The sequence below is a fragment of the Coenobita brevimanus genome, chromosome 4 (genome assembly GCF_032717465.1).
Source record: "Coenobita brevimanus isolate Jiangsu-jjx chromosome 4, ASM3271746v2, whole genome shotgun sequence".
Classification (NCBI taxonomy): domain Eukaryota; kingdom Metazoa; phylum Arthropoda; class Malacostraca; order Decapoda; family Coenobitidae; genus Coenobita; species Coenobita brevimanus.
This window is the reverse complement of record NC_136957.1, coordinates 35814644-35842584: the sequence shown is the minus strand read 5'-3', so window position 1 is coordinate 35842584 and position 27941 is coordinate 35814644. Positions and strand designations below refer to the sequence as shown.

General features: G+C 44.3%; 1 protein-coding gene across 1 annotated transcript in view; it reads left to right on the top strand.

Annotated features, from left to right (window-relative positions):
* Gp210 (nucleoporin 210) overlaps positions 1-27941 on the top strand; it is a 44391-nt gene that overhangs the window by 8060 nt on the left and 8390 nt on the right. Inside the window, exons 7-29 of the mRNA XM_080269982.1 lie at positions 437-511; positions 1361-1558; positions 2425-2538; positions 3219-3383; positions 4184-4336; positions 4636-4825; positions 5696-5834; positions 7207-7334; positions 8428-8594; positions 9468-9581; positions 12368-12563; positions 13111-13298; positions 13762-13863; positions 15946-16032; positions 16506-16669; positions 17129-17333; positions 19573-19749; positions 22429-22644; positions 24118-24285; positions 24740-24831; positions 25508-25691; positions 26736-26926; positions 27601-27799. Coding sequence (XP_080126108.1) covers positions 437-511; positions 1361-1558; positions 2425-2538; positions 3219-3383; positions 4184-4336; positions 4636-4825; positions 5696-5834; positions 7207-7334; positions 8428-8594; positions 9468-9581; positions 12368-12563; positions 13111-13298; positions 13762-13863; positions 15946-16032; positions 16506-16669; positions 17129-17333; positions 19573-19749; positions 22429-22644; positions 24118-24285; positions 24740-24831; positions 25508-25691; positions 26736-26926; positions 27601-27799 — 3612 coding nt within the window. The remainder of the gene's footprint in view (positions 1-436; positions 512-1360; positions 1559-2424; positions 2539-3218; positions 3384-4183; positions 4337-4635; positions 4826-5695; positions 5835-7206; positions 7335-8427; positions 8595-9467; positions 9582-12367; positions 12564-13110; positions 13299-13761; positions 13864-15945; positions 16033-16505; positions 16670-17128; positions 17334-19572; positions 19750-22428; positions 22645-24117; positions 24286-24739; positions 24832-25507; positions 25692-26735; positions 26927-27600; positions 27800-27941) is intronic.

Below are 27941 nucleotides of genomic sequence, written 5' to 3'. Positions count from 1 at the left end.
TGAACTGGGAACAGGGCAGTGAAATGGCAGGGGACAGGGCAACATGGAGGTGATTTGTTGGTGGCCACCCCTTATGGGATTAAGGCATCTGGCAGTAGATAGCTAGATAGATAGGTGATAATGATGATGATAATGAGTTTGCTGTGCGTATAATCATCCATGACTTACTCCCTTCATCCACTCAATGTCTACTTTCATGTTGATGATGATGAGGAGGAGGAGGACTCTTGAGGAGGAGGAGGAGAAAGATAATGCTGATAATGATGATGAGGAGGAGGACTCTTGAGGAGGAGGAGGAGGAGGAGAAAGATAATGCTGATGATGATGATGAGGAGGAGGAGAAAGATAATGATGATGAGGAGGAGGACTCTTGAGGAGGAGGAGGAGGAGTAAGATAATGCTGCTGATGATGATATCCTTGTCTCTCTCTCTCCAGGTGGTGGATACAGAGGTGGCGGAACTGGAGTCAGATGGGATCAGTGTTAAAGGCAAATCCCTGGGAAACACACAGGTGAGGGAGTCCAGGCAGTTGGTGATGGTGATGATGCTGAAGATGATGTGATGTGGATTATGATGTTTGTGATGATGATGTGTAGTGATGATTCTAATGATGAAGATGATGATGTGTAGTGATGATTCTAATGATGAAGATGATGATGTGTAGTGATGATTCTAATGATGAAGACAAGCTGATGATAACAGTAGTTGTGACAATGATGGTGGATGTTGATAATAGTGTTTGTGATGCTGATTATGATGAGTGGTGATGATTCTAGTGATGATGATGATGATAGTGGTAGTGGTGACTGTGAGGATAACGTTCCTGTGATGGATGGTAATAATGTTTGTGATGATGATGAGTGGTGGTGATTTTAGTGATGATGATAGTGGTGACAGTGATGATAATTTCCTTTGATGTTGATGATAATGTTTGTGATGATGGTGATGATTCTAGTGATGATCATGATGAGTGATGATTATTCTGGTGATGATGATGATGAGTGGTGATGATTATGGTGATGGTGATGATTCTAGTGATGGTGATGAATGATGATGATTCTAGTGATGGTGATGAATGGTGATGATTCTAGTGATGGTGATGAAGAGTGATGATTCTAGTGATAGTGATGATGCTAATGACTGGTGATGTTGATGGTGATGATGAGTAATGATGATTCTACTGATGATGCTAATGACTGATGATGATTCTACTGATGTTGATGGTGATAATGAGTAATGATGATTCTAGTGATGGTGATGATGAGTAGTGATGATTCCAGCAATAGTGATGATGATGATAACACCAACAGATGATGATAGTAATGGTGACAGCGATAACTACCTCTTGATGTCGTTCCAGGTCATCCTTCGAGACAAGAACGTGGCCGAATCGTCCTTGTGGGTCAAACAGCCGAGTGCCAGCGTGCGAGTGGTCGAGCCGTCCTACCTGGTGCTGAGCGTGGTGCCCCCCTATGGTCCGAATATGGTCACTGGCCGACGCAGTGCCCTGGCCGCCACCGCATACGACGCCCACCACAACCGCATCTTTATCACCGAGGTACGTCTCTCTCTTTTTTTTTCTCTCTCTCTCTCTCTCGGATTCTTTTTCCACTTATGTATAGCTGAGTGGCAGATTAAGACTACTGTGGCACTTCTTCATGATTAGCATACTGTGGTTCTATATCTCCTCACAACACTTCTTCATGACTAGCATTTTGGGGGGTTTTAATTCAGCACTGAAATGATGGCAACTTTAGGCAAAATTTAAGTGAAAAAATCTATCTATCTATCTATTGCCAGACACCTTAATCCCATAAGGGGTGGCCACAAACAAATCGCCTCCATATCACCTTGTCCTCTGCCATTTCACTGCCCTGCTCCCAGCTCACACCCCCTCCCTCATATACTTCTCCACTCCATCCCTCCAGCTCATCCTTGGCCACTCCGTTCCTCTCCCCCTTTCCATCTCATCCTCAGCAACCCCCTCCATCTCATCCTTGGCCATCCTCTTCCTCTCCTGCCCTCCATCTTATCCTCGGCAACCCCCTCCATCTCACTCACCTACTCCTTGTCAGTCTCTCAGAAAAAGAGTATGCTGCAATATCATGTGTTTTCTTCATGACTAGCTCTTTCCTTTCTTTTCTTTTTTTCTTTTTCTTTCTTTCCCTTTTTTTTTTCCTCTTTTTTTTTTTTTTTTTTTTAAGCGTTGAAGATTGAGAGATGGCAACTTTAGGCAAAATTAAAGTGAAAATGACACTGAGTGGTAACCATATAACCAAATCCTACGTGTCAGCAAGTGGGTTGGTGGAGGGTTAGTGCCCCTCCGTGTAAAACAAATAACTCAAAGTCAATGGCCACCCCTTATGGGATTATGGCGTCTGGCAATAGATAGATAGAGTACAGTTTAATGTTTTCTCCTGGCAGAATGTGGTGATGGAGACGTCTGTGCCGGCGGAGTACTTCACCCCAGAGCTGGTGACCAAAAACGGGTCTTATGTTTACGGCGTCCCCATCAAGGAGGGCAACACCATCGCCACGGTAACGCCCAGCAATGTTTCTCTCTCTCTCTCTCTCTCTCTCTAGCCCATTCACCTCCAGGACATCTTTTTCATTTCATTCATGCTACTTCCATCTTCATCATCATCGTTATTGTTGTCATCATCATCATCGTCATTATCATTTTCAGTTTTAATCCATTTTCTCTCTCTCTCTCTCTCTCTCTCTCTCTCTCTCTCTTTGATTCAAGGAAAAAGGAACCAAAGGCCAGGAGCCCACAAACTATTCCTTCCAAGAAAAAACAAAGACACTACAGCAGAGAGCCAAAGTCAAGACCCGTTCCTTGTGTCATGGGTTGGATTTTTCACAACATTGACAAGGACGACACCGATGATCATGATGACAGCAACAAGGATGATGATGATGTGATGATGTTAGTGGTGGTGATGATATGATGATGGTGGTGGTGATGTGATGATAGTGGTGGTGGTGGTGATGATGATAGTGGAGGTGGTGGTATGATGATGGTGATAGTGATGATGTTGATGATGATAGTGATGATGGTGATGTAATGATAATAGTGATGGTGGTGGGGATGATGATGATGATGATAATGAGTAATGATGGTGATGATGTGATGATAATAGTGATGATGGTGATGGTGTGATGATAATAGTGATAATGATGATGATGATATACCCGTCTTTGTAATCTATCCGCAGGCAACCCTGTCGGCGGTGGAAGTTGACGATGGTATACTGGAGATCATTCCACCCCTCACGGCCACCCTAGACCTGGCCATCTACCCTCCACTGTCCGTCGTCCCGGCCCTCACCGTCCTGCCCTGGGACCCCCTCACAACACCCACCTATACGCTCAACCTCACTGTGAGTATGAAATAATAATAATAATAATGTGTGTGTGTGTGTGTGTGTGTGTGTGTGTGTGTGTGTGTGTGTGTGTGTGTGTGTTTACCTATTTGTAGTATACAGGAATTGAGCAATGCTCGTGTTGTCCTGTCTCCATATCCACATTTATCAAGTCTACCTTTACACACATGAATGTTTTTCTCATGCATCACCTCTTTGTCTAAGTCGTTCCAAATATTTAAGTATTTACCTAATATACCTAATTGTGATATACACGGAATGTACTATGCTCGTGGGTTTCCGTCGCTGTTTCTCAATAAGTCGAATTTAGCTTTAAACTCGTTTAAGTTTTTAGACTGGACGATCTCTTTGTCTAGGCTATTCCATAAGTCTATACTTCTGTAAGGAAAGCTATATTTCTTGATATCCTTCAAGCAGCTTGACTTTTTCAATTTCATTCCATGTCCTCTTGTTGCTCTCTTATCCCATACAAACAGATCTTCTTTGTCAATTTTATCTACTCCCACCATGGTCCTGAAAACCGCAATCATGTCTCCCCTCTTTCTCCTTTCCTCTAATGAAGGCAAATCCAGTTTTTCCAATCTCTCTCTGTATGACAGGTCTGTCAGACTGGGGACCATCTTGGTTGCTGTTCTTTGTATTCTCTCAATCTTGTGTGTGCGCATGCATGCTTGTGCGTGCGTATCTGCCAGTCTGTCTTCCCCAAACCCCACAAAGAATGAAGGGTGACTGTATTTACAATTTGACCATAGCTACATTACTTCAGATTTTCACAGGGTCTTAAACCTTTTCACCAGGCTGTAGGTGGGTCTGGTGGCGTGGCGTGGAGCACCAGTCGCAGTGATGTCGTGAGTGTGACGGTGAGTGGCACGTGTCACACCAAGACCACTGGCGCCGCCACCATCACTGCCGCCTCCACCATCGACCCACACAACAAGGACACTGCGCAGGTGTGTGAGAGGAGGGATTTGTGTTTTCTGATATTCATGGTTTGTTTTTTTTCCCTTATGTTTCTGTCTTTTGAGTGTATTTCTTATGTAAAGTGTTGCTTATTTGACGTAGTTGCTTACCTAATGGGCTGGTACATGGTGGAGAGGGAGTATTGTATAGGGGAGAAGGTAGAGAGGGGTGTGTGGACAAGAGGGAGGAGAGGGAGTGATGGGGGAGAAGGTAGAGAGGGGAGGAAGGACAAGAGGGAGGGGAGGGAGTGATATACTGTAATGCAAATCAGTTCATCCACTCTTTACAGATCCACATCCTGGAGGCAGTGGGACTGTCGCTGGTGGATGGGGAGGTGGAGGCGGAGGTTGATGAGAGGCTGGCCCTCCATGTGGCCTCACACACCACCAGCCGAGAGGGACGTCAGATACCCTTCACCAACTGCCACCAGCTGGCATTTAGTGTTGAACCAGCTGAGGTCTCATTTACTGCACTACCTGGTTAGTTTGTTTATATCTGTTGCTGGAAATATTATGTCTGGCTATGCACAAGACATCTATTTCCATCTTCTTTATATCTATTGCTGGAAGTATTACCTGTCTAGCTATCTACATGTTATCTATATGCCATCTTCTTTATTGCCGCAAGTATTATCCATCTGGCTATCTACATTTGATCTGTCACTATCTTCCCATCACTGAGTCAAGTTGGCATTTAGTGTTGATCTACAGGTTTTTATTTTGCTCTACTTTTTTATTTATTTGTTCAGCAGTATATATGCTCCTGTACTTAGTGTCTCCATGTGTAGTGGTGGAACTTTACTAGCCACATGTCTATCTATCTATCTATTGCCAGACGCCTTAATCTCTGAAGGGGTGGCCACAAACTAAGCGCCTCTATGTCACCCTGTCTCCCGCCATTTGATTGCCCTGCCACTTGTACCATAATTTATTGAGGGGTTGGTAGCAATAAAGAAGGTCAGAAAGGGGGAGTTATAGTAAGGACTTGGTGAACTGTATGCTGTATATAATTGTTTCAGTCTTTGTGTGTGTGTGTGTGTGTTTGGACTGAGTAGCCTAGCCCTGGGCCCCTATACTCCTGAAGGGGCAAAAAATGAGAGTGGATAATGATGTTGGGGTGGTGGTGATGAGGTAAAAAAGGATTGGATGATGATGATGATGATGATGTATTGGCAGAAAAAATGATTAGATGATGATAGCAAGATGGGATTGGATGATGATGATGATTAATAGGTTAAAAAAATATATGTTGAATGAAGATGACGATGGTGACGGTACTGATATGTAGCCAAAAACGGTTTAGGTGAAGACTGATGATGATGATGATGTACTTTGCTTATCTGCCGTCAGACGTACTTGCCCCAGTGGTGTCCGGATCCTGTGCCCGGGTGGAGGTGGTGGGTAAGGTGCCAGGCTTCTCCACAGTCAAGGTCTTGTACCACACATCTGGGGGGGAGCTGGAGGTGTCTACGCTGGTCGCTGCATACAGGTACCTCAGTATAGTTCTTCCACCTTAACTCTTTCAGTCGTGTGGTTTAATTTATACTATAGTTGCGGCGCATGACTCTGAGGTTGTCATTATCATACCCTGGCAACCTAGCATTCAAAAGTGTATCTGATTTCGTATTATATTATAAATGAATCATATTATACACTGATATATTACTGTATACACGAATATTATTATACACGAACACATTATACATGAATCACAGGCATATTTCGTTGTACACGAAATTGGAAGCACAGTTGACAGGTAGGTTGCCAGGGCACGATAATGACAACCTCAGAGTCGTGTGCCGGGACTATAGTAATTTATCCTTGCCACTTTCATATGGGTGCTGGAGAGGGATGCCTTCACAAGGTGGCACTGATATAGCCTAAGTGGTTGGTGTAGCTGCCCAGTAATGAAAATACAGTATATGGTTACCACCTACACCCCCAAGTGGAGGATGGTGGACTACAGGAGAGAGGCAGGTTCAGTCTAGTAGGTTCACATTCAGGTGAACCTTGACCTACAACTGCTGCTGCTAATACTTCTACTACTACTACAGCAACTACTACTACAACTACTACTGCTATTACTACTGTTACTACTACTACTACTACTGCTACTACTATTGCTACTACTACTGTAACTACTACTACTACTGTTACTACTACTACTACTGTTACTACTACTACTACTACTGCTGCTACTACTACTACTACTACTACTACTACCATGTGTTTGGGGGTTGTCTGCACTGATTCAGTATACAGATCACAACTTCTTCCTGATCCGTGCACTGTATTCTTTTGCAGTTTGACTTGGCATGGGTTTTTATCATCTCGTAGTGATGATAGGGAGGAAGATGAAGATGATGATGATGATGGTTATGATAAAAAATTGTTGATAATGGTGATGAAGATGATGATTATGATAAAAAATTGTTGATAATGGTGATGAAGATGATGATGATGGTGATTATGATAAAAAATTGTTGATAATGGTGATGATGATGATTATGATAAAAAATTGTTGATAGTGGTGATGAAGATGATGATGATCTATCTATCTATCTATCTATTGCCAGACGCCTCAATCCCGTTTGGGGTGGCCACAAACAAATCGCCTCCAAGTCGCCCTGTCCCCCGCCATTTCACTACCCTGCTCCCAACTCACACCCCCCTCTCTCATATACCTCTCCACCCCATCCCTCCATCTCATCCTCGGTCTCCCCCTCCCTCTTCCACCCTCCACCTCACTCACATACACTCTCTTCGTCAGTGATGATGATGATAGTGATAAAAATTGTTGATAATAGTGATGCAGGTGATAATTGATGATGGTTGATGATGAACGTCTCCCTCTCCTCCAGGCCGTTGATGCCGTTGGACCCAGTGTCGGGGGAGACCGTGCTGGCCGTGGGGTCGTCCAGAGTGGTGGTGTTCCAGGGCGGTCCACTGCCATGGCCCTCACATAAGGCTTCCATGCACTCTGCCACAGGTACTGAGAGAGAGAGAGAGAGAGAATAGTAGCAGTGTGTAGTAGAGAGAGAGAGCGAGAGAATAGTAGCAGTGTGTAGTAGAGAGAGAGAGAATGTTAACAATGTAAACGTGAGAGAGAGTATTAACAACATACAGGAGAGAGAGAGAGTGAGAGAGAAATATTAGCAATGTGTAGTAGTGAGAGAGAGAGAGAATATTAACATTGTGTTGTAGTGAGAGAGAGAGAGAATAATAGCAATGTGTAGTAGAGAGAGAGAGAGAATATTGGTAATGTGTAGTAGCAAGAGAGAGGAGAGAGAATATTAGCAGTGTGTGGCAGAGAGGGAGACAGAGAATATTAGCAATGTAGTAATGTGTGAGAGAGAGAGAATAGTAGCAGTGTGTAGTAGAGAGAGAGAGAATATTAACAATGTGTAGTATAGAGAGAGAGAATATTAACAATGTGTAGTAGAGAGAGAGAGAATATTAACAGTGTGTAATAGAGAGAGAGAGAGAGAGAGAGTAGTAGCAATGTGTAGTAGGGAGAGAGAGAGACATAGAATATTGGCAATGTGTGTGAGAGAGAGAGAGAGAGAAAGAGATAATGTTAGCAATGTGTAGTAGTGAGAGAGAGAGAATATTAACAACGTATAGGAGAGAGAGAGAGAGAGAGAGAATATTAACAATGTATACATGAGAGAGAGAGAGAATATTAACAATGTATACATGAGAGAGAGAGAGAATATTAACAATGTATACATGAGAGAGAGAGAGAATATTAGCAATGTGTAGTAGTGAGAGAGAGAGAGAGAGAGAGAATACAGTATTAACAATGTATAGGAGAGAGAGAGAGAGAGAGAGAGAGAGAGAGAGAATATTAACAACACATAGGAGAGAGAGAGAGTGAGAGAGAAATATCAGCAATGTGTAGTAGTGAGAGAGAGAGAGAAATCTCAGCAATGTGTAGTAGTGAGAGAGAGAGAGAAATATTAGCAGTGTGTTGTAGTGAGAGAGAGAGAAAATATTAACAGTGTATAGGAGAGAGAGAGACATTAATCATGCTTGTTGTATCTGCATATATAGTGGCATTTTTTCCATTCTCCCTTCTACAGTGACAGTGGGTAACAGTGATATATTCGAGGCCAGGCTGGTGGGTGGTAAGAAGGCAGGCAGCAGTGACGTACATGGGGTGGAGGTGGTGTGTCTGGGGGTTGGGGAAGGCCCACTTAACCTCACTGTCACAAATGCTCCATCATCGGCACTACCTTTCCCTCGCAAGGTAAAATCACATTCATGCACATTTACACAGATAGTAATAATAATAATAATAACAACAACAACAATGATAATAAGTGGTAATAATGTGATAATAATAATAATAATAATAGCAATAGTAATAAGTGATGATAATTATAATAATAATAATGATAATAATAATGGTGGTGATAACAGTAAACTTGTCTTTTGTTTCTCTAAGTCACCATTTCTTGCTAAGGCATTCACAAGCACATGACACTTATTTTTATCTATCTATCTATCTGTCAGTCTATCTACCAATAGCCCAACACCTGTATAATTACATGAATGAATGAACAATTACCTTTTCACGAAAATGACATTTATATTTTACTCTTGGCTTTCTCGAGATGATTTTGATGTGTCATGGAGAGAGTTTTTGCCTTGAGTGGGTTAAATATAGTAGTAGTTGTTCCCTAGGCAGTCTGGCCGAACAGCCCCGTCATATACTGTATATAGTTTTCAATAATGCTTTCACCATTAGAGTTATCTCCTAAGGTGATTAAATAGTTGTATGTTTGCTAGAATGAAATAGAAGTGCAAATTTGGACCAGACGCCTCTAATCCCACAAGGGGTGGCCACAAACAAATCGCCTCCATGTCACCCTGTCCATTTTGCTGCTCTCCCCCCAACATACCCCTCTCTTCCTCTCTCTCATAAATCGCCTCCATATCACTGTCCATTTTGCTGCCCTTCCCCCAGCATACTCCCCCCCCCCCTCTCTCTCTCTCTCTCTCATATACCTCCAGTGTGTGGCAGTAGATAGAAAAATTTGGGATGAAAATGTTAATAATTCTCCCCCCCCCTTCTCTCCTCCTTTTTCCCCCTCTCTCCCCCCTCTCTCTCCCCCACCAGGCCAGTGCCGGTGTGCGTGTGGTGTGTGGTGTGCCGAACTCGCTCAATCTGGTGGCGCTGACTCGTCGCCCGGCCATCGCCACCGCACCATGCCCCACGCACGACACACCCGCCGTGAGTACCCCATCTCGCCCCATGTGCACCCACTGTTCATCATCATCATCATTGTCATCATCATCATCATCTTCATCATCATTGTCATCATCATCATGATCATCATCTTCATCATCATTGTCATCATCATCATCATCATCACTGTCATTGCTTTTGTCGTTACCAGTATTGTTTTTGTCATTATCATTATCCTCATTCTTATTCTCCTCGTTACCATTATCATCATCATTGTCATTGCTGCTGTTGTTATCAGTATTGTTTTCATCATCATTCTCCTCCTCATCATCATTATCATCATCATCATCATTACTGCCCTTGTCATCATCATTATCCTCACTCATCATCATCATCAAGAAGTGCAACTGTTAAAGATTTTTTTTGAGTAGAGGACACATGTAATCTGCTGTATGGAATGGAGGCATAAGTTGCCCTCCACCCTCCACCATCCACCTCCACCATCCACCTCCACCATCCACCTCCACCATCCATCTCCACCATCCACCTCCACCATCCATCTCCACCATCCACCTCCACCATCCACCTCCACCATCCACCTCCACCATTCACCATCCACCTCCACCATCCACCTCCACCATCCATCTCCACCATCCACCTCCACCATCCATCTCCACCATCCACCTCCACCATCCACCTCCACCATCCACCTCCACCATCCACCTCCACCATCCACCTCCATCCATCTCCACCATCCACCTCCACCATCCATCTCCACCATCCACCTCCACCATCCACCTCCACCATTCACCATCCACCTCCACCATTCTCCATCCACCTCCACCATTCACCATCCACCTCCACCATTCTCCATCCACCTCTGCCATTCACCATCCACCTCCACCATTCTCCATCCATCTCCACCATCCACCTCCACCATCCACCTCTCAGGGGATAGGAAGGGAGATGAAGAATGTATAACCATGCAGGGGAGTTGCCTGGTTATTTTGGTACCATTGTATAAAGGGGTCTTAATCACAGTAAAAAGCTCATTACTCACTCATTACCCAATAAAACTCTCATTATTTATTCATTACCACCAGACCATTGCCCAGTAAAACTCTCATTGTTTACTCATTGCCCAGGAAAGCTCTCATTATTTACTCATTGCCCAATAAACCTGTCATTATTTACTCATTGCCCAATAAAACCCTCATTATTTATTCATTGCCCAATAAAACTCATTATTTACTCATTGCCCAATAAAACTGTTATTATTTACTCATTGCCCAATAAAACTGTTATTATTTACTCATTGCCCAATAAAACTGTTATTATTTACTCATTGCCCAATAAAACTCATTATTTACTCATTGCCCAATAAAACTGTCATTATTTACTCATTGCCCAATAAAACTGTTGTTATTTACTCATTGCCCAATAAAACTGTTGTTATTTACTCATTGCCCAATAAAACTGTCATTATTTACTCATTGCCCAATAAAACTGTTATTATTTACTCATTGCCCAATAAAACTCTCATTATTTACTCATTGCCCAATAAAACTCTCATTATTTACTCATTGCCCAATAAAGCTGTATTTACATTGCCCAATAAAACTCTCACTATTTACTCATTGCCCAGTAAAACTCTCCCTATTTACTCATTGCCCAATAAAACTGTCATTTACTCATTGCCCAATAAAACTGTATTTACTCATTGCCCAATAAAACTCATTATTTACTCATTGCCCAATAAAACTGTCATTATTTACTCATTGCCCAATAAAACCCTCATTATTTACTCATTGCCCAATAAAACTCATTATTTACTCATTGCCCAATAAAACTCATTATTTACTCATTGCCCAATAAAACTCATTATTTACTCATTGCCCAATAAAACTGTATTTACTCATTGCCCAATAAAACTCATTATTTACTCATTGCCCAATAAAACTCTCATTATTTACTCATTGCCCAATAAAACTGTCACTATTTACTCATTGCCCAATAAAACTCTCATTATTTACTCATTGCCCAATAAAACTCTCACTATTTACGTATTGCCCAATAAAACTCTCACTATTTACTTATTGCCCAATAAAACTCTCACTATTTACTCATTGCCCAATAAAACTCTCCGTATTTACTCATTGCCCAATAAAACTGTATTTACTCATTGCCCAATAAAACTCATTATTTACTCATTGCCCAATAAAACTCTCATTATTTACTCATTGCCAGCAGACCATTGCCCAGTAAAACTCTCATTATTTACTTATTGCCCAATAAAGCTGTGTTTACTCATTGCTCAATAAAATGCTCATTATTTACTCATTGCCCAATAAAACTCTCATTATTTACTCATTGCCCAATAAAACTCTCATTGTTTACTCATTGCCCAATAAACCTCTCATGATTTACTCATTACCGCCAGACCATTGCCCAATAAAACTCTCATTATTTACTCATCACCCAATAAAACTCTCTCTGTTTACTCATCACCCAATAAAACTTTCATAATTTACTCATTGTCCAATAAAACTCTCATTATTTACTCATCGCTCAATAAAACCCTCATCATTCACTCATCACCCCCAGACCATCGCCAGTAAAACTCTCCTAATTTACTCTATCTATCTATTGCCAAACCCCATAATCCCTTAAGGGATGGCCACCAACAAATCGCCTCCATGTCAGCCATGTCCCCTGCCATTTCATTGCCCTGCTTCCAACTCACATCCCCCTCTCTCATATACCTGTCCACTCCAGCCCTCCATCTTATCCTCATTGCCCAATAAAACCCTCATTATTTACTCCACCACCAGACCATCGCCCACTGCCACAAGCCGCTGAATCTGGAGGTTGTGGTGACGGACTCCGAGGGCCGGCGTTTTGACAACATCTCGTCCCTGGGTGTTGCTTGGAGCCTCAGCGACCCCAGTCTGGCCACACCCCCTCCCCCAGACCAGCCCTCACTTGCACAGGTCGCCTCTCTGCATGGCCTGGTGGTACCTGTCAGGAGTAAGTGTGGGATATTATTATTTTTATTTTTATTTTTAATTTTATTTATTACCTCCACCAAGGAGGTTATGTTTTCACCCCTGTCTGTTTGTTGGTTGGTTGGTTTGTGAGCAAGATTACACAAAAACTACAAGACTGATTTCCGCAAGGCTTGGTAGAAGAATGGACCTTGGCCCAGAATACACTCCATTAAATTTTGGTGCGGATCTGGATAAAGGTGTGGATCCAGAATTTTTTTTTTTTTTTCACTTTCTTTAACATTACAAGATGGGCATTGGCGGAGGTATGCCCTCTGCTGAGTGCCATTCTAGTTTACTGTATTTATTTTTTTCCTCAACATGCCTCCTCTCTATCATTCCACCTCTCACTCACTCACTCACTCTTCTCAACTATGCTGTCCTTTCCTTCTCTCTCTCTCTCCTCTCCTCTCCTCTCTTCTCTCTTATAGTGTTGCTGTTGTCAATTTGTCACCATATAACAAAATAGCCAGATAACAGTTAATAATAATCTCTCGCTCTCTCTCTAACTCTCTATCTTTCTTTTGCAGCCTATCAAGTCCTGGAGCCGGCCGGGGAGGTGGGCGAGGTGACGGTAACAGCCGCACTCACTGTAACAGGGGCCGAGTATGACCTCACGACCCACCCCGGCCTGACCTCCGCTCTTCTGGTGCGACTCGTAAAAGATGCCGTTATGGACCCACCCAGTGCCATCCTGTACCGCCACCAGGATAACAAGGTGAGAGAGAGAGGGAGGGAGAGAGAGAGAGAGAGAGGGAGGGAGGGAGGGAGAGAGAGAGAGAGAGACAGACAGACAGACAGACAGAGAGAGAGAGAGGGAGGGAGATAGACAGAGAGAGAGAGATTTTTTAAGGTCAGTAAAAAAAATAAAAAAAGTAATTAGCACTCCTATGTTTCTTATTGGGCAACATTGAATCAGATGATGAATGAATGAATGAGAAAAAAGTCCTATGAAGGTCCCATTGCCAGATGTACAGCCGATTTAATAATGAAAATCATGATAATTGATGATAAATGATGATAATGTACAGTAATAATGATCGGTTCTTTTATTTCCCAGGAGCTACATCAATAATAATAATAATGTGGTGTTTTATTTCCACCAGTAAACAGTATTGATGGAATGAGCACGACATCTGTTGTGTATAGGAACATGCAGTGACCTTTGTTTTGTGTCTCAGCTTGATGTGAAGGTAACGGGAGGGTCTGGCCACTTTGAGCTGCAGACGCAGGTGGGAGACGTGGCGGACCTCACCTACCGACCCCAGGACAGCCTCGTTAGTGTAAGTGACCCCAGTATATCAACCCCAGGACAGCCTTGTTAGTGTAAGTGACCCTAGTATATCAACCCCAGAACAGCCTTGTTAGTGTAAGTGACCCTAGTATATCAACCCCAGGACAGCCTTGTTAGTGTAAGTGACCCTAGTATATCAACCACAGGACAGCCTCGCTAGTGTAAGTGACCCCAGTATATCAACCACAGGACAGCCTTGTTAGTGTAAGTGACCCTAGTATATCAACCACAGGACAGCCTCGCTAGTGTAAGTGACCCCAGTATATCAACCACAGGACAGCCTTGTTAGTGTAAGTGACCCTAGTATATCAACCACAGGACAGCCTCGCTAGTGTAAGTGACCCCAGTATATCAACCACAGGACAGCCTTGTTAGTGTAAGTGACCCTAGTATATCAACCACAGGACAGCCTCGCTAGTGTAAGTGACCCCAGTATATCAACCACAGGACAGCCTTGTTAGTGTAAGTGACCCCAGTATATCAACCACAGGACAGCCTCGCTAGTGTAAGTGACCCCAGTATATCAACCACAGGACAGCCTCGCTAGTGTAAGTGACCCTAGTATATCAATGACAGCCTCATTAGTGTAAATGACCCTAGTATATCAATGACAGCCTTGTTAGTGTAAGTGACCCTAGTATATCAACCACAGGACAGCCTCGCTAGTGTAAGTGACCCAAGAGTTTGTGTACGACTTTAACCCCTTCAATCTACAGCCATACACTCAAGGAAAGTTCCAGATCATGCACTTGCCTTCCATATCAAACCTTTGAAACACACTTTAGGTCATAGTGAAGCAGTAACCAGACACTCACAAGCTGATGACCGTGTGTGTGAGTGGGTGAGGGTGGGACCAGAAGGGGGAGCAATCATCAACTGTCAAGGTCCTCCCATACCCATAATCCCCACCCTCACACACGCAGTTACAGACAGGCAGACGTTTGGACACTACTTCACTTCTACCTGTCTCAAACTTGGTGGTTCAAACTGATAGGCAAGTGTTTAACGCAAAACTTTCATGTTAAGTGTGTTACATTTGCGGTCTGTCCTCACTTAAAATCAAGGATGTTTACAGGTAGAATACTGCTTTGTGAGATGTGTTTTGGGTTAATGACTGGGCTGTTAGGGAAAACAGAATTCTATCTGTCTATCTATCTATTGCCAGACGCCTCAATCCCGTTTGGGGTGGCCACAAACAAATCGCCTCCAAGTCGCCCTGTCCCCCGCCATTTCACTGCCCTGCTCCCAACTCACACCCCCCTCTCTCATATACCTCTCCACCCCATCCCTCCATCTCATCCTCGGCCTCCCCCTCCCTCTTCCCCCCTCCACCTCACTCACATACACTCTCTTCGTCAGTCTTTCGCCCTCCATCCTCTCCACATGGCCAAACAGAATTCCAACTTCAAAATAACTCTAATCATGAGCAACTTGAATTATAGAGTAGGTGTTAATAATAGAACAACTTTAAATGAGGATAGCCTGTTGTTGTAGCTGTGTTTCTACAAAATGCCCACAGGAAACTCGTACATCTTTCAATATATATAACTTCTGAATGGAGTCATATCATCAGTAATATTTAGCCTTCGTAGAGATATCAAAACCTAACCAGATTACAGTGTGGCCATCACCCGTAACCCTTCTTTGCATCACTACTAACACAAAATGCAGCTGAAGTATAATCCACTTTGCCTACAGTTTAGTGCAGCCTCACACCACCTTACACCTAGCTTATGCACCTCATTTACATCACTACAGTCCTTCAGCATAACCTTAACAGAAGATACACTGTCTGGGAGTGCCCAATGAAGTTGCCTGCACTCTGTCGGGTTCACATGCATATGAGTATGGGGAAATCTACAACCACCGCTAACACCGTTCATTCCTCATGTGTACAGCCTCAGGAGACAGTCCGCAGTGACATGCTGCCATAGGATCAGTACTACTACTACTACTACTACTACTACTGCATTTTTTTTTTTACTACTACTACTACAGCAACAACCTCTCCCCACTCTGTCACCCTATCCAAGCCCTCTACTGCATACTGTAATTACTCTTTACACGACAGGTGCGTCCACTGTCTGATGGGGAGGTGACGGTTGTACTGGTGGACCTGTGTTTGGAAGCTGATACCCCGCCATCCACACACATCACGGTTAGTATTTTGTGTGTGTGTGTGTGTGTGTGTGTGTGTGTGTGCCTGGAAGCTGATACCCCGCCATCCACACACATCACGGTTAGTATTTGTGTGTGTGTGTGTGTGTGTGTGTGCCTGGAAGCTGATACCCTGCCATCCACACGTGTAACGGTTAGATTTTAGTTTCTCTCTCTCTCTCTCTCTTTCTCAGCAATCTTGAATTTGGCTCTCTCGTATCTAGCATTTTATTTTCTCTTGGAGGGAACAATATTACTGGCTTTGGCATTTGGTTCCTTCTTCCTTGCATTAAAAAAAAAAAGAGAGAGAGAGAGAGACAGTGACAGAGGGAGAGAGAGAGAGAAAGAAAGAAAAGTCTTTGTTCTAAGTGATGATGTTGATAATGATGGCAATTTAGGGAGCATAATTACCCCAAGACATGGTAATAACTCCCCACCCACCCAACCACTTCTGCCCATCCGCCCACATTTCAGGTCGCCAGTATTGCGTCCCTGGATCTAATCGTGTTGGATCGCATTGAGGTGGGCGGGACCCTGGAGGCGGAGGTGGTGGCGCGGACGTCCCTGGGCGCCACCCTGCCCGCTCACACCCTGATGGCACTTACACCGCACCCTCAGTCACCCATCATCGCCCTCATGTAAGTTGCGATTTTTCCACGAGGCTGGTTTTGTGATTTTAGTGATAGATAGACTTATTTTACTCTAATTTGCCCTTAAGCTGCCGTCTCTCCATCTTGAATGCTGATCCGTAGCAATCGATTAACACTGGAATATGATGCTAGTCATGAAGAAGTGCATAGGAAGGATGTAGAGTCATAGCATTGTCTTCTTCTGCCTCTGTGTTGTGTAAAATAAGCTTCAAAAGAACTTAAATTTGCCTGTCTATCTATTGCCAGACGCCTTAATCCCATAAGGGGTGGCCACAAACAAATCGCCTCCATGTTGCCCTGTCCTCTGCCATTTCACTGCCCTGCTCCCAGCTCACCCCCCTCTCCTCTCATATACATCTGCACTCCATCCCTCCATCTCATCCTTGGCCTCCCCCTCCCACTCCCCCTCAAGTTAAAGTGAATGAATTGTACCTCTCTCTTATACAGGTACAAAGGCACAAACAAGCAGGGTAACGCCGTGTACGAGGTGAAGGGTCGACACGTCGGGGACACCACATTGAGGGTGAGCGCAGCCGGGGCAGGAGGGGCCGAGGCTGAGCGTGTGTACTCCTCGCCCCGCCCCATACAGGTGTTCCCGCCCCTCACACTACACCCTCGCAACATCACACTCATTGTTGGCGCTGTGTACCAGGTAAGCTGAATTATACTTGAGTGATTTGTAAAGAGAGAAATACACTGAGGTGGTTGGAACATGTGGAGAGAGTGGAGAAGGAAAGACTGACTAAGAGGGTGTATGTAGGTGAGCTGGAGGGAGGGAGAGGGATGGGGAGAGCGAGAATGAGGTGGAGGGATGGAGTTGTGAGGTATATGAGGGAGGGGGGAGTGAGTTGGGGGGAGGGCAGTCAAATGGTGGGTGACAGAGCGACTTGGAGGCGTTTTGTCTGCGGCCACCCTCTGCGGGATTAGGGCGTTGGGCTATAGATAGATAGATAGGAACATTACACACGGGTAAGGTAAACTGTTAGATACCGGTATGTAGTAGATAGATAGATAGATAGATTGTTTGTAATTTAAGTGTATTTCTACATAAGTACAGTAATTGCCTCTTTCAGTGTTCAGCTAACTAAATACCTTTCTTCAACATGAGGGAATTTTGAAGTACTCTGATTACTGTAACTTAATTCAACTGAGGGAATTTTGTAGTGCCTTAACCCCTAAAACGCTGATCGTCGCGTTTGCGATGCTCGGCCATAAGGGCAGGACGGCGGGTCGTCGCGTTTGCGATTTTAGTATATTTTGAATAACCGCGAGCAAGCAGGCTCCAGCTGGTATTGTCTATCAGTACCACCATCCTCTAGCTACAACTAGCATACTTTACCTTTGTACTACTGACCTCAGTTGTTGCCAAATATCGCGTTTTCCCCCCGTACCCCCCTACCATGGCCCGGCCAGCCTGGCTGTGATACATGGCAGCGCTCTGAGCGCTCAGAACTGTAAATCTGCGATCTCCTCTCACAAGCAGTTTATGCTACTAGGAAACGCTTGTTTCCCCAGTTGTAACACTAGCTTTTGCCTCTGTTTAGTGTCAGTTTACTGCAGGCTTTGAAAGTGAGATTATGGCGAGTTCTAGCTCTTCCCAGTCAGTGCAAGCGGCCGACAGGAACGAGAATAAAGTGGCGGACGTAAGGCAGAATAAAAAGCGCGCCGTGGTGATCTTTTGGGAAGTAATATGATTGAAAATAATGTAGTATACATGTTTTTAGCTGTGAAAATGGAAATGTTTGTTGAGTGATGGGAAAACCGCCGCCACAGTGCATGTCGGCCGTACGCTCCGTTGATTTTAGCCTTATTTTCAGTGCTTATTGTACAAATACGGATTCCTAACTACCTTTACGTTGTTGTATAAAGTGTACTGTGACAGACTGAGGCTGTGGTAGAAAGAAAACCGGGTTTCTGGAGGTGTGAGAGTGAAGACTTTGTTACCCAACTTTGCAAGTCTTCACAAGTCCTTTGGTAGTCAACGAAGGCTCAACATGTGGCTCAGGAGATAGCTGAATGTAAGTAATATATGCCATAAAAATTGTAATGCTCTAGGGTTAATCTATGATTTTTGGCAAATATTTTTCCACAGGTACTCAGACCCCGCTACAACCCCGCCACAGGGGGGGGATCGCGCGTACACAGCCGCGTTTTAGGGGTTAAGTACACACTAAATGATCGTGGCAGCATAACAACAGAGGTCATTGCCGTTGAGCTGCTGTGGGGGTAATGATAAGCATTGTTAAAAGTAAGTATGCATCTGCTTGTGTTGGCATATGGAAAATTTGCCAAACTCTGAATAATCAAGAATTCTATGCTTTTCTGTGCAAGTAAATTTCTTTTTTTAAGTATTATGCACTTTTATATACCATGTCACTTATTTCTTACTTAATATTACGTTATTATGTCTATTGATCAAACAAGGAGAGTGTATGTGAAGGTGGAGGAGGGGAAAGGGAGGAGGGAGACCAAGGATTGAATGGAGGGATGAGGTGAAGAGGTATATGAGAGAGGGAGGTGGGAGTTGGAGGAAGGGCAGCAAAATTGCAGGGGACAGGGAGACATGGAGGCAGTTTGTTTGTGGCCACCCCTTAAAGGATTAAGGCTTCTGGCTGTAGATAGATAGATAATTAGTATGTCGTACCGTACTGTATACAGTATATTTCATGTAGGCCAGTTTGATGACAACAAAAATTTTCTGGCAGGCCAAAATAAACTCTCTGAGGAATTTTAAATGTACTCTTTCTCATTAGCCAAAAAACAGTGGTTCAGTGTCTTATTGTGCATGGATTCAAGTTATTTATTTATTTATTTTTATTATTATTATTATTATTTTACAGATGCATTAATCACACAAAAAGGAGTCTCTGTACTTATTTTTCATCCTCCAGGTTACAACTCAAGGTGGTCCGTACCCAGACGCTGTGGTAGAGTTCAGCGTGGTGGACGGTGATATCGCCACAGCGTCACACACTGGCCTGGTGACCGCCACAGCACTGGGCACCACCACACTCACAGCCGCAGCATGCACACACCTCAGGGACGCTCGGAGGGTGGTGTACTCCAGGGTGGGTGGTGGACATAGTGCTCTTAAAGTGGGGATTGCATTTTAGTTGGCATAGCATTTTTCATAGCGTGTGCAGCACCTTTTCCTTAGTGATTTATTTTGCATCATAGATCTTGATATTGGCTGTCATGATGGTACTATTAAGGGACCTGGGATGAAGTCAGCAGGTTAACTCTGGAACTGTCTCCCTCTGTCTGTATTTCCTACTTCCTATGATCTTCAGTCTTTCAAACGCAGTGTGTCCAGGCATCTCAAAATGAATGGATCTTGAATTTGGCTATCTTATGTACTGTTTTTTTTTTTTTTCTTGGAAGGAATGGTTTGTGGGCTCCTGGCTTTTGGTTCCTTCTTCCTTGCATGGAGAACTGCCATTAGGTGATCAAGGCCAACATATTTAAGCATGTTGGGGCCTTTGTAAATAATACGATACAATGATGCAGTAATAATGAAGACTTCCTACCCAGCCCCATTCCGGGATAGTGTGGCATTGAGTGTGGTACCTCTGTGTAAAGCTGTATGTATGCCCCCTCCCTTTAGCTGGAAGCAGGGAGTAGTAATTAAGATGATGAAGTTGGAAGCACTGACTCTTTTCACTTGCCCTCCTGACAGTGTAATAGTCAACATAATACCTTTGGGTGAAATCTGTCAGGACTGTAAAATATATTAATACATAATAACCAGCAACATACATATTATAGTCTAGAGGTTAGGTCAATGTCAAACCTAGGGGCCAAAGGAAGTGATGTTAGCACCTCTCCAGAATGTCTCACACCACCACGAAAGCCCACATACGGCGCCTCGTGACCATACACACACACACACACACACAGGCTTCTAGAACATTTCAACAACAGTATAGCCCACGTGACACAACCCCTGCTAAATGAGAATGTAGGAATCAGAGCTGAGAAGGGGGCTGGCGATCGTAGCGAAAGGTTGTACAGGTCAGTGTCAAACCTACATCTTCACACTTATCCATCATCTACAGGCAAGAACCAGCAAATATTCAGGATTATTACTTTGGGTGGGAAAAAAAATTGGGATGATGAGGAGGATGGTGATGGTGATTGATGATGATTATATGGTGATGATTGTTGAGGATGAGGATGTGGTGATGAGGATGATGTGGTGATGAGGATGATTGATGAGGATGATAATATGGTGATGATGATGATGTCAAGTGGGGTTGGTGGAGGATTGGTGCCCCTCCCTGTAAAACAATTAACTCTAAGCCCTTGGCCACCCCGTTTGGGATGCAGGGCGTCTGGCAATGAATGAATGGATGAATGATGATTGATGAAGATGAAGATGATGATATGGTGATGGTAATGATTGATGAAGATGAAGGTGATGATATTTGATGAGGAGGATGATATGGTAATGATTGATGAAGATGAAGGTGATGATATGGTAATGAATGATGAAGATTATCACGGGGTTTTTAAAATAAATGCAAATATTAAAATGATAGTGTTCAATAATATTGAAGAGCAGGGACAATGATTGTCTTGCTACATCAAGCAATGATTACGCTGGCTTGCTTCGCACGATTCTCTAAGAACGAGAATTTGTAAACTTTCTCAACAGTACACAGCAAAGACTAATTACTCAATTGCTGTTTATTAGTACTGTTAGCCTCTGGAGAAAGTTACTTCACCCCTGACAATAAATAACTAATACTAATAATAATATCAGGTTCTTGCTGATGCTTAACTCCTTGGAGGCACAACGGATTTTAAGTTTAATACAACAAGACTGGCCTAAGTACCAGTTATGAATGGCAAACGTTTATGCAAGCTAGGAGCTATAAGAGAAATAAGCTTAATTGCGGAGAAATGAAACACGAGTTTACATTACATTAAGTTCAAGAAAAAGAACTGTTAAATTTATTGATTACCAAATAAATTTAACGTTACATTTCAAAATCAAATAAAGAGATCGTACTCACTCACTCACTCAAAAGCTAAATTCTTACGCCTAGGAAAAACAACATGCGGCGCAGCCGGCCAGCATGTAAGGAAACAGCACACTTAACTAAACTCTTAAGTCTAGGAAAACGAAAAGAAATACTGGTCAATGAATGTGGTGTATCACCAACGAAGGGTGGGAGCCTGGAGAACTGTAGTCTAGTGGAGTCTGGTTGCTAGCTGACCTCTCACTCTCACACTGCTGGAGCACAGAACCTCTCTCCGTCACAACAGACACTTGACTGAATTCAAATACGATGTATGGGTAGGATGCGCAAGCCACCGGAAGAAGGTGTGGCTAACGGTTGAGGCAAGCAGGGGCGAACAATAAAGAAACAATAGTATTGCTCAGTAGAGCACTTAGTGACATGCATTAGATCGGTCACTTTTGAAACAGTGACGAATGTTTTGAAAAGTATACCACCGAAATGGAGAGAGAAACGGTTAACTGAGCGATATACAGTGAGTTTTCCACTAATAGTTCGTGGTTTCTCACAAAAGGAAAAATGTCGCGAATTTGATTCGTGACAAAGATGAAGGTGATGATGATTGATGAGGAGGAGGATATGGTAATGATTGATGAAGATGAAGGTGATGATATGGTAATGAATGATGATGATGAAGGTGATGATGATTGATGAGGAGGATGATATGGTAATGATTGATGGTGATGGAAAAAATTGATTACAGCTGCTCTTTTCCTTCCCCTCCAGGACAGTGTAACAATCAAAGTGGTGCCACTGGACAAAATCCGCATCTACGCGCCTCTCCGTCAGCTCGAGGCCGGGACCAGTATGCCCCTGTATGCCATCGGCCGCGACACCCCACACCAGGGCCCCCCAGCCTACGCCACCGCCATCCCACCCCTGGCATTCCACTGGACCCTTAGTGACAACAAGGCGGCCAGTTTGGTTGGGCTTTATGCCGAGGTGAGGAGCCCTGAAGTGGTCTGGCCTTGTGGAGAGGGAGACTGAGGATGAGGTGGAGGGATTGGAGAGGGAGACTGAGGATGAGGTAGAGGGATTGGAGAGGGAGAGAGGGATCGGAGAGGGAGACTGAGGATGAGGTAGAGGGATTGGAGAGGGAGACTGAGGATGAGGTAGAGGGATTGGAGAGGGAGACTGAGGATGAGGTAGAGGGATTGGAGAGGGAGACCGAGGATGAGGTAGAGGGATTGGAGAGGGGGACTGAGGATGAGGTGGAGGGATTGAAGAGTGAGACTGAGGATGAGGTGGAGGGATTGGAGAGTGAGGCAGGAGGAGTGGGCCTGAGGATGAGGTAGAGGCATTGGAGGGTGAGAAAGGGGGAGGGAGACTGAGGATGAGGTGGAGGGATTGGTTGGAGAGCTGTATGAATGAGGGTGAAGTGAATTTTCATCGTAGCTGTCAGAGAACAAAGTTTGGTATACAATCTTTAAGGTGTCTGATAAAGGCAAAAGTTTGTTGTTTAAAGGTATACTGTATTCATGGTTACTTTATTGAATCATTTTTCTCACAACTATTGAAAGTCTGTCATGTTCACTTTATTTAATAATTTCTCTCACCTCTATTGAAAGTCTATCATAGTCACTTTATTGAATCATTTCTCTCACCGCTATAGTCACTTCACTTTTGTACCATCTTAGCTGTTTGCCAAGTATTTTTTTTACTTGAATAATGTGTGAGTATTTGGGGGAGGGGGAGTGAGTTGGGGGGAGGGCAGTCAGATGGTGGGTGACAGAGTGACTTGGAGGCTTTTTGTCTGCTGCCACCCTTTGCAGGATTAGGCCATTGGGCTATAGATATTTAGTATTTGGCTGAGTCACTAAATATTATCTTGATACTCAGTTTTAATCTTTTCCTTTCCTTCAACAAATCTGTAGTTAATGCATTTCTGTGTGCTGGAGTGAAGCAAGATATTATGTACTGTACTGAAGGTGTTTTTCCTGCATAGTAAATTATTTCTGCTCTTTGTCTAGTCTCCCCTCTCCTCTTTATTTTCAAGAACAGGAATGGGGTAATGATGATATTGATTTTAATTACTTGCAATTTTTTTTTTTTTTATGTTAGCACTTCTTTGTTGGCCATGTGGAGAGGATGGAGAGTGAGAGACTGATGAGGAGAGTGTATGTGAGTGAGGTGGAGGGGGGGAGGGAGAGGGGGAGGCCAAGGATGAGATGGAAGGATAGAGAGGTATATGAGAGAGGGGGGTGTGAACTGGGAGCAGGGCAGTGAAATGGCGGGGGACAGGGCAACATGGAGGCGATTTGTTTGAGGCCACCCTTATCAGGATTAAGGCATCTGGCAATAGATAGATAGATAAACTTTTTTATTGTCTTAATTTGGGCTTAAACTCTTCATCATTATTTTTGAGAATAAATAACGTCCATGAGAGGTGTATGATACTTTTCCTTCGTCCTCCAGAATGGTATTGAGGAGAACGGTGAGAACCAGGGTGTGGTGCGGCTGCGAGCGTTGCGTGCAGGGCGGGTCACCATCAGCCTCAAGGTGCGGCCCACATCACCCGCACCACAACCCACCCAACACCAGCTGCTTGCCAACACACCACTCACTGACAAGCTGGAGATCAAGGTATGTATGTGTTTGTATGTATTTATGTATGATTGACTCTTTTGGATACGTTTATGTAAAGCTACAGAATGTGGTGAATGTTTTTGGCGTATCTGGTAGAGCCAGGATTCAGGGGGCTTGAATGATGAGTGAATGAAAGTGTGGCCTATTGGATTGGACAAACTTGGGCTGTCTGGACATTGCTACTCCTCACCCTGCCCTAGGGTGGGAAAGGAGGTCCGGATGATGATGATGATGATGATGAAATAAAAAAAGTGAATTTGGGTTGAAGGCATTATTGATTGATTCTAACCTCCACAACCCTAGGGATTTTTTTATTTTTATTTAATTATATATTTTTTTTTACATCATCCAGAATTGAATAGGTATATGAAAGTGATGATGATGACAGTGATATCAATGATGGTGATGATGATGTCCTTATGGTTTGTGCATACTCTCTCTCCATCTCCAGATCTTTGAGCCGCTGCAACTGAAGAATCCTGATGGGTGGGCGTCGCAGCTACTTCTCACCCCACACTCCGAAGCCAAGATTTTTACTAATAGGTGAGTGGGTGTGGGTGTATGTGTGGGTGGGTGGGTGTATGTGTGTGTGTGTGTGTGTGTGTGTGTGTGTGTGTGTGTGTGTGGGTGGGAGGGTGGGTTTATGTGTGTGTGGGTATGGGGATGGGTGGGTGTATGTGTGTGTGGGTGTGTTCATACCTAATTGTATATTTACAGGAATGAGTCAAGCCGTATTGTCCTGTGTATTAAGCCGTGTGTGTGTGTGTTTCTGTCTCTCTCTCTTTCTCTCTCTCTCTCTCTCTTTTATTTCTTCCGTGACCAATGCGAACTGGTGCTGGGGAAGGGTGCCCTCATGTGGTGGCATTGGTATAACTGGGTGGGTCAGCTGCCCGGATATACAAGCGTCCCTCAGCTATTTCCTCATCCCCCAAAAGGAGGATGGTGGAGTACAGGAGAAGGGCAGCCTGGGTTTAAAAAAAATAAATAAATTAAAAATAAATAAATAAAAAACTGCTTAAACTGGGAGGGTATTGTTAACCATTATTGTTATTATTATTATTATTATTATTGTTTATTATTTATTTATTATTTTTTAGTTATTTTTCAATGGGTGGGTAATGTTTTTATTATTATTATTATTATTTTTATTTTTATTATTATTATTATTACTCTTTATTTATTAATTAATTTTTTATTATTTATTTATATTTTGCTGCAGGGATGGTGATGGGAGCCTAAGCTACCGTGTGGAGTGCCCCAGTGGTGAGGGAGAGGAGACCCCTGTGGTGGAGGTGGGGCCAGATGGGGTGGTGGTGGCCGGGGCGAGGCTGGGCCGGGCTGTGGTGGTGGTGACGGTTGAGGAGGCCCATGGTGTCACTCAGAGCATCTCCGTCCTGGTCGAGGCTAGTATACACACACACACACACACACACACACACTCAGATTCTCTTTCTCTCTCTCTCTCTCTCTCACACACACACACACACACACACACACACACTCAGATTCTCTTTCTCTCTCTCTCACACACACACACACACACACACACACACACACACACACACAGATTCTCTCTCTCTATCTCTATCTCTCACACACACACACACACACACACACACACACACACACTCTCTCTCTCTCTCTCTCTCTCTCTCTCTCTCTCATTTTTTCTCACCTTCCTATTTCAGTCAATAAATTCTTGGTGTTTCCTCTTACTATTTATATCATGAGGAAAATATATTGGTACAGTAATTGTATTTTCCTCTATCAAAAGAGACAGAAATACTAGTGTTGGATGTATGGTGCTGTATTAAAAGATTTACTGTTTAGTAGTAGGTGTTAGTGTTAAGAGGGAGGGGAAGGCCGAGGATGAGATGGAGGGATGGAGTGGAGAGGTATATGAGAGAGGAGGTGTTAGTGTTAAAGGGAAGGGAAGGCCGAGGATGAGATGGAGGGATGGCGTGGAGAGGTATATGAGATAGGGGGAGGTGTTAGCTTGAAGCAAGGCAGTGAAGTGGCATTGGACAAGGTGACATGGAGGTGATTTGTTGGTGGCCACCCTTTACAGGATTGAGGAGTCTGGTAATAGATGGATAGGGTGGGGTGGAGTGTGGGCGTATCCTGCATCAAACCCAGCTATTTTAGGCACACCAGGCCAGGCGCAGTCCACCATCACCACCATCCATAAGTCATATCCCACCGACAAGAGGTCAGCTCTGGAACTGTCTCCTCCTGTCTGTATTTCCTACTTCCTATGATCTCCAGTCTTTCAAATGCAGTGTGTCCAGGCATCTTGAAGTGAACAGATCTTGAATTTGGCTCTCTTTTGTATTGTTTTTCTTTTTTTTTCTTGGAAGGAATGGTACATGGGCTCCTGGGCTTTGGTTCCTTCTTCCTTGCATAAAAAAAAGAAATATTTGGTAATGAGACATCCGTCGTACCCACAGGTGAAGAAAGTGCGATACCTGCAGTTGGGCGTTGGTGCGGTGATGGGTCGGGTGGCCGGGGGAGGCAATGTGGGGGCGGGGCTGACCCAAGTGCCGCCCGGTGCTGTCCTGCCTGTCACCATCACCCGACACGACGACCGAGGACGCACTTTCCATGCCACCAATACACACCCGGCGCTGGCGGTGTCACGGTACGGGGTGGGGAAGGGAGTGGAGGAAGGGAGTGGGGGAGTGTGGAGGAAGGGAGTGGGGGAGTGTGGAGGAAGGGAGTGGGGGAGTGTAGAGGAAGGGAGTGGGGGAGTGTGGAGGAAGGGAGTGGGGGAGTGTGGAGGAAGGGAGTGAGGGAGTGTGGAGGAAGGGAGTGGGGGAGTTTGGAGGAAGGGAGTGGGGGAGTGTGGAGGAAGGGAGTGGGGGAGTGTAGAGGAAGGGAGTGGGGGAGTGTGGAGGAAGGGAGTGGGGGAGTGTGGAGGAAGGGAGTGGGGGAGTGTGGAGGAAGGGAGTGGGGGAGTGTGGAAGAAGGGAGTGGGAGAGTGTGGAAGGGAGAGGGTGTGTGTGGAAGGGAGAGGGGGAGTGTGGAAGGGAGTGGGGGAGTGTGGAGGAAGGGAGTGGGGGAGTGTGGAGGAAGGGAGTGGGGGAGTGTGGAAGAAGGGAGTGGGAGAGTGTGGAAGGGAGAGGGGGTGTGTGGAAGGGAGAGGGGGAGTGTGGAAGGGAGTGGGGGAGTGTGGAGGAAGGGAGTGGGGGAGTGTGGGGTAGAGAAAGAAAAGGAAGGTGTGTTTGTATTGGGGAGAGACTGGCAATGATAAATGAGTAAAGGAAAACAGGAAATATTAATCGTATTCCATGTTTTCCCTCGTGCTTATTTCAGATCAGACGTGGTGGGTGTGAGTGGGGGTGGGGACAACAGCAGCCTTGTGATGGAGGTGTGGGGGCGGGGACAGACGGTGGTACACGTGTGGGACGCAGCACCCACCCAGGCCACACCCTCAGACCGACCCTCCCTTCCCTCACCCTCCGCCTCGGCCTACCTTCGCATTGACTCTGGTCCTGCCATTTTCCCTGACAAGGTAGGTGTGGAAGTGTTGCAGTCTGTGTATACATGGATGGATATTTGCATGTGTATAGATATGTGTATTATTATTATCATTATTATTATTATTATTATTACCGGGCTTCTATGCTCCTCATGGGGCAACATAGGATTGGATG